This window comes from Mirounga leonina, unplaced genomic scaffold, assembly GCF_011800145.1.
Source record: "Mirounga leonina isolate KUSES-001 unplaced genomic scaffold, KU_Mleo_1.0 Mir_180, whole genome shotgun sequence".
NCBI classification, from domain to species: domain Eukaryota; kingdom Metazoa; phylum Chordata; class Mammalia; order Carnivora; family Phocidae; genus Mirounga; species Mirounga leonina.
The window spans coordinates 956,131-962,778 of record NW_023270469.1 but is presented as its reverse complement, the minus strand read 5'-3'; the positions used below and the strand labels follow the sequence as shown (position 1 = coordinate 962,778).

Here is a 6,648-nt window from a genome sequence, read left to right as displayed (position 1 = left end):
CCCCCCCTCCACGGCCCTCCTTCACCCAGGGCCCTCCCCGGGAGCCTGACCGGCGGCCGCACTCACGTCGTCCATGAGCAGGAGCAGGATGTTCGGGGGCTTCGGGGCGCCCACGGCCCCGAGCCCAGCGGCGCTCAGCACCAGCAGCAGCCGCCATCTCGTCGCCGCGGCAACGGGCGCCATAGCAACCGCCCCCGGCGCCTCCAGGCCGGGCCCGCGACTGGAAGCGGCGGGCGCGCGGGCGGCGTTTCCCGCCGGCGGCGGGGCGGGGCCGAGGCGGCCGCGTGACTGGCGGCGGGGTCACGTGACGCGGCGCGCGGGCCTCCAAGATGGCGGTGTGCGTGGCGGTGATCGCCAAGGAGGTGAGCGCGCGGGCGGGACGGCGGGCTGCGGAGCCCTGCCCGGGCCGCCGCGCCGCTGCCGCCTCCCTGCCTGCCCCGAGGGCTCCGCAAGCACGGGCTCCGCCGCGCCGGGCTGGGGGCGCCGCGGGGAGGCTCCGCCCGCGCCCGCGTCTGCAGCGGCGGGAGGGTCGGCCCCGGCGCCCCGCTTGCGTCCCCCGTCCGTCCGCCGGCCCGGCGGCTCTCGCTCGCGAGCCCGCTGTCCCCTGGTGTTCGTCCCGCTGCGCTGCGCTCTCCCGCCCGGCCGCCTCGCCGCCCGCTCCGCGGCCCGCGGTCCCTCCACGCAGCAGCCCGGGCTGGTTCCAAAACCTCACGAGAGCGCGTCACGCCCCGGCCCCAGGGCTCCGCAGGGGCTTCTCAGGGCCTCGCGGTGACGTCAGAACAACTTGGCGCCTCCTCCCCTTCTCCCCTAGCCAGCCTCTCCCACCCCGCCAACCCGGAGCTCCTCTGACAGGCTCTGCTTGCTCGCCTCCGGGCCTTTGCACCTGGAAACCCACCGCCGCCCTCTCACGCTGGCCACCATAGATGTCGTCTCCTCCAGAAAGCTGTGTCTGAATCCTAAGACCGAGCGCGGTTTCTTACTGCACAAAGCGTTGATTCCCTGTGTCTTCTATAAGACCGGGCTTATGAGGTGGTTCTTACGGAAGTTCTTCAAGGGATGCCTCCTGTCGTAGCGCATGACACGTTATTTATTTGTCGGGTTTGTGGACTGTCCTTCACCAGAGATCAGCCCCATTAGCACAGGGACAGCATCGTGTTTATTCTATCTGCAGCACCAGGCACGGGACAGAATCAGTGCATTGTGGCATGTGGGGGCCCTCTTAAGACCTTTTAACCCCTCGGGTTAGGATGGTAGGAATTAGCCCTGCAGAGATGAAGGGTGGTTTGAGCTGAGCCTGGACAGGGTTTAGTGGGAGGGCACGTCAGTGCTTCTGCCAACGTGAAGAGAGTGCAGTAGGTACGCATAGGGAAACAGCTAGTATTTATGGGCTGGGAGGAGAGCACGTGCTAGGACTGGGCCCTGCACAGAAGCTGAGTGACTTTTCCGGCTGTCTGGGTTGTTGTCAGGCTGTACTCAGACCCACTGTTTCTGCCCCCTTAGTGATGCTCCGTGCAGAAGGGAGGTAAACCTCAAGATTGACTGGGTTCCCCAAAGACACTGCCTACAGCCCTTTGGAGGAGTAAGCAATGGGTTTTAGAGAATGAGAGTGTGCGTCCCTGTGCCTAATTGGCTCTTGGCCAGTCCTCCGTTCTGAGTGCTCTGGGGCCTCATCCTCGAGGCCTGTGTGCCCAGGGTGGTTTCTCAGCATTTCAGTTCCGGCATCCTTTCTTGCAGAATTATCCTCTTTACATCCGCAGCATCCCCACCGAGAATGAGCTGAAGTTCCACTACATGGTGCATACATCCCTGGACGTGGTGGACGAGAAGATCTCTGCCATGGGGAAGGCCTTGGTGGACCAGAGGGAGCTCTACCTGGGCCTGCTGTACCCCACAGAGGACTACAAGGTGTATCCTTCACACCTGGCGGGGGGCCTGCCAGCTGGTGGTCTCTCTCCACAGGGTTTCACGTTTGGAGATCCCGCCTCCGGTTTCAAAGTGTACTGTAGGATCAGGTGGCCTTGAAAGACCCAATGTCGCTTGGAAAGAAAGTGAGAGCTTTCAACCAAAGGGAATTAGGGCAGCTTGAGGCTAATTGAGATTTCACACCGTTTTTTACTTGGGAGGATAATGTGGGAAAAGCTGGGCATGAATTCCCTGGAGAAGTATGGCAGTCTGCATCTGTCCCTCGTCTGGTTTGCAGAAGAACCAGGAACCTTCCTCCTTCTTGCGTGAGGACAGCTTTCCAGGCTCTGTCTGCTGGGCCACCACCTCTGAGCAAGGACAGTTCTCCTTCCATCACCAGGCCCAGCCCCATAGGCCCCCGTCATAACTTGACCAGTCCCTTGGGACAAATGGCATGAAACCCATGGAGTGCAAAGATAGCCCCACGAGTAGTAATGTAGCTTGCCTTCTGTGACATCTGCCCGGGAGCCACTGTTCTACCGGATAAAGTGGCTTTTCGTGGCATGGGTGCTTTAGGCAGGGTCTGCCTGATTCTTGGGCCTCCGGTTTTGCAGTTAGCACTGCTGGGCCAGGAAGTGATTGAGAATGAAGTTGAGGTGCCCCAGGGTCTGGGCAGGTGGGCCCCAAAGCTTAAGTCCGAACAAGGCTTAGCTGCCTCCTGTAAATGCCAAAAGCTGCCCCAAGGAAGTGTGTGGTCCACCTAGTATGCCCCGGTATTGTGGGAGGTACCTGGGGTCCCTTCTGTGATGCAAGCTTGTCCTGTTTCTCCAAAGTGGCTTTGGAGCCAGGGGCTGTGCACAGATGGCCCTCGGCTCACACACCCTCCATGGTGGTGCCGTGCCTTGTGGTGTCCTAGAGTCCCTGAGTTAAATGCATGTTCCCTAACCAGCTGTGCAGGTACGGCTACGTGACCAACTCCAAGGTGAAGTTTGTCATGGTGGTGGATTCCTCCAACACAGCGCTTCGGGACAACGAGATCCGCAGTGTAAGTACCGGGGTGTTTGCAGGCTGTGCCTGGGCCGGTGCGTTTTCTCTTTTTCGCTTTGTTTTCAGATGCTCAGAAGTCAGAAATTTGGCAGCAGCCGTGTGTACCCGTGAACTGACACCATTGGTTCTTGTCTCAGATGTTCCGGAAGCTGCACAATTCCTACACGGATGTGATGTGCAATCCCTTCTACAACCCCGGGGACCACATTCAGTCCAGGTGAGCTGACTGCTGTGCAGACCCTTCCTTGCTGAGAGCCGTTGTTCTCAACGTGCGGGAGGGAAGGTCTGTCTCAGCGAGGGGCATCGTTCCTCTAAGGAGTGAGTGATTCTGAAGCGGTAGAACCCTGTTTTCACAATAAACTCTTACGTGGATATCCAACATATAAAACAGACGGGAGAGGATTGGGGGGCAGGGCAGGGCATAGACCTTGCCCTCTCGGTTTTCCAGGTATGCCCAGTTAGTCCGAGAGCCCCCACAGAACCCAGTAAGGGCCCAGGCATGTGGCAGGACCTTCGTGAGAAAACGTCTTCCTGTTCCTGCCCCGTTTGTCTTGGTCATTGAACTTGAATAGTTAGGAAATTGGATTGTAGGTTTCTTCCACGTAGTCCTGCAATAGACACAGACGTGACATTGGGACATCACAACGATTGTATAAAGAAGCGTTTGCATGCACACATTCCACATCTGCTCTTGGGAATTCCCTACATGCCTACACGTGGTTCCCAAGGGGCTCCTTGTAGGCAGCAGGTGAGAGGATCCTGACCCGAGCCAGGCCCTTCCCATGGCGCCTTCCCTCAGCCATGATGCTGTGTCTCAGTTCATCCTGGGCCCCAGGTGAGAGAAACAGGTGCTGGTACGGAGAATCCTATGTGCAGGACAGGGACGGCCCCCGCCCCTCCACCCCTCCCTGGAGATCCAGCTCCGGCGGGACTATGGGAACCGCATAGGGCGTGAGGGGGCATGAGACTTAGCTTCCCGCTGCCGGGGTGGCAGGACACTGGCCTCGCGGCTGAGTGTACCTGACTGGGGAGGGACTGTCCTGGTCCCGGGTCATGGGTGGTGCTGCAGAGCCCCAGCTGCTCCTCTGATGGCTGTCTCTGTCCGCAGGGCCTTCGACAGCATGGTGACGTCCATGATGATCCAGGTGTGCTGAGCGAGGTCCTGCTGCCGTGCTGGAGGAGAGGCCCTGTGGGCATAACTGTACTGCTCAGAGGGAGATTCATGATCATTTGCCTATTCCCCAGCGCCACAGACGGGCTGCCTGGGGGCAAGGTCTCAGGCACGGTGCGTGCAGACTAAAGGTCCTCTGAGAATGGATTTGGCGTTTTCCTTGTGTCAGCAGAGAGTTTAACTGAAGAGTGTGGCGCGGGCCTCTCCAGGATGGCGCACTGCTCGGGGACCAGACAGAGCAGGGAGGCACGAAGGGACAGGGAGGGGAGGTGGGAGAGCCCACGGAGCTTCGGGCCCTAAAGATGCTGCAGCTGCAGGGGGAGCAGAGGGAGGTGCAGAGGGACTTGTGGGTGGGTCTGTGCTCCAGAGGCTGACCTGGCCAGAGCCAGATCTAGAGGGCCCTCCTTCCCCCCTCCCCATACAGCCCACACACCTCCCCCTGCACTGCAGGAGGGGCCTTCATGTCTCCAGTCTTGCGCCTGGCCTCAGGAGCACCCCTTACAGCGCCAGGGAGCTTTGACTCGGCTCGTAGGTTGCCTCTGGCTTGCCGAGGATGGAGTGAGCAGTCCCAGAGGCCTCTTCCTCGGGGTGCACCTGGCAGTTCCTCACGGCCCGAGGGCCAGGCTGGGTTAGAGGAGTCCCCGCTCACTTGCTGCCCCTGCAGGCCCCCGAGCTGGCGGGGGGAGGGCGTCACATTTGGGATGGAGCTGGTGGGATTGGATTTCTGCACTCTGCCTCCCCGGAGGCCTGCTTGGCCAAGTCCATGTGACAGTGCCTTCTGGGATCTGCTGGCCCAGGCTCTAGTACCCTTTATCATTTGTTTGGCACAGTGGCTTTGAGTCTCGGCCCCAAGACAGCTGCGAATCCCTCCCTCCCCTTTCCAGCGTGCCAGAGAAGGCCTCTGACAGGAGGAGGGCAGCTTCGGGGCCCCTGGGCAACAGGGAAGGCTGCTGGCGCCAGGATGAGACTTGCACACCTCTGCACTGCCTTCCCTTCCCCTCTGAGGAACACGGGAGTCGTGTTCAAAATCAGAGAAGTAGAGGGAGAACTCAGTCAGGACTGGGTACTAAACACAAGTCCCAGCACACCACCTCCCGCGGCAGGTGGAACACCTAGGGTGGGACTGAGAGGCACCGACCACCGGGCGCTGGTTCAGATGCCACCCACACACCTCTGGTTGAGCTTTGGTGGTAATTGCTCCTGCCTGAGTGGTGGCTGTGGGGGGGCCTGCAAGTTGCCAGCTTGCTGCTTTGCAACAAAGGCCCAGTGTTACTGGCTACAGTTGACTAGACTCTCCGTAGCACACAAGGGTAGGTAGTTATGGCATGAAAGTGGATGGTGTTGGGATAGACTTGCAGGAAAGATACTTTGAAGGGGGATTCAGCTAGCAGATGGAGTACCCTTCCCTCATCTTTTCCCTTCTGGATCTTGGATGTGATGGCTGGAGCTAAGGCAGCCCTCTTGAAAGTATGAGGAAAAGCTTTATCTCCTAAGGATGGGGAGCAGAAAGCTAGAAGGAAGATGGGTTTTGCTGACATAGGCCAGGACTTTTTATAGTCAGCATTTTGTAGAGGAAAATAAAATAAACTGCTGTCTTGTTGAAGCTGCTGCTATTTGGGTTTTTCTGTAGGTGCAGACAGACCAGCCCTTAAACGTGCTTTACACTCGGGAGTTTTCACACACATCGTTAGGTAGCATCCCCATTTTACACCTGAGAAAAGCAGGGCTCAGAAGTAATGTGCTGGCCCACGTGCTGCCAACGGAACTGTCCTGTGAGGGTTTCCCATCATCATTTAGCAGTTCTGTACCTTGAGGCCGGCCTCCTCGTGGGCCTCCTGCCCGCCTGGACTCCACCCTGGAGCTGAGCCCCGTTAGGTGCCGCTCCCAGTCAGCTCCTAGCTGTTGTTCGGGTGACTGCTCCCTGTCCTTCCTTCTGCCCCCGACCAGACAGGGGGCCTGTATGTCTCAGCCTTCTCCAGGCACGGCCACGTAAGGCCACTCAGCAGCTCACCGCTTGGAGCCCTCGCCACCCAGGTGGCCGCCAAGTCGGGAGCGTCCTCCATCCTCCCTCTGTCTTGGTCGGCTTGGGCCCGAAATCCAGGGGTGAGGAGGGATTCCTAGGCCCGCTCTCTCTTCAGAGCAGCCACACAGAAGGGGTTAGGAAAACTCTTCTGAAAGTGAACCAGCTTGGGGGGGGGGGGGCGGGTGGAGACTGCCAGCATGCATGGTGAGCGCCTCAAGACGGAGGCAAATCCCCCCTCACCGCGGAGGGCGAGCAGCCCCTGGGTGCCGAGCAGGCAGGATCCGGTGTCACCCGCGCGGTGCCACATAAGCTTCAGCCCGGGGAACTGTGTCCAGGTGGCGAGCCTCGTCTGCGCCCTCCTGACTGCCCCTGGTCCAGGCCACGCCCGGCTCTGCCCTGACAGCCCCTCCTTCCTACCTTCTCACAGGATGGGCATGTGTGAGTGAGTGAGCGGGCAGGAGAGAAGAAAGAAATGTCCTCCCAGTTCCGGAGGCCAGAGTCAGGA

General features: G+C 59.7%; 2 protein-coding genes across 5 annotated transcripts in view; one reads left to right on the top strand and one right to left on the bottom strand.

Moving 5' to 3' along the window:
• Positions 1 to 258, bottom strand: part of GALNS (galactosamine (N-acetyl)-6-sulfatase) — a 25,985-nt gene extending 25,727 nt beyond the window's left edge. For 2 of the 3 annotated variants that reach the window (XM_035024604.1, XM_035024605.1), the window contains exon 1: positions 67 to 258. In XM_035024604.1, coding sequence (XP_034880495.1) covers positions 67 to 183 — 117 coding nt within the window. In that variant the 5' untranslated portion in view covers positions 184 to 258. The remainder of the gene's footprint in view (positions 1 to 66) is intronic. The other variant, XM_035024603.1, reaches the window with a different exon arrangement.
• A 19-nt stretch (positions 259 to 277) lies between these two features.
• Positions 278 to 4,539, top strand: TRAPPC2L (trafficking protein particle complex 2 like). Of its 2 annotated transcripts, none has more exons than XM_035024607.1 (5): positions 278 to 362; positions 1,735 to 1,907; positions 2,860 to 2,947; positions 3,087 to 3,166; positions 4,058 to 4,539. In XM_035024607.1, exons 1-5 carry the CDS (start codon positions 330 to 332, stop codon positions 4,101 to 4,103), a joined length of 420 nt encoding a protein of 139 aa, XP_034880498.1. In that variant the 5' UTR covers positions 278 to 329; the 3' UTR covers positions 4,104 to 4,539. The 2 variants fall into 2 exon arrangements, with proteins under 2 accessions (XP_034880498.1, XP_034880499.1); XM_035024608.1 differs by having other exon boundaries at positions 284 to 362; positions 1,758 to 1,907.
• Positions 4,540 to 6,648: the final 2,109 nt, after the last annotated feature.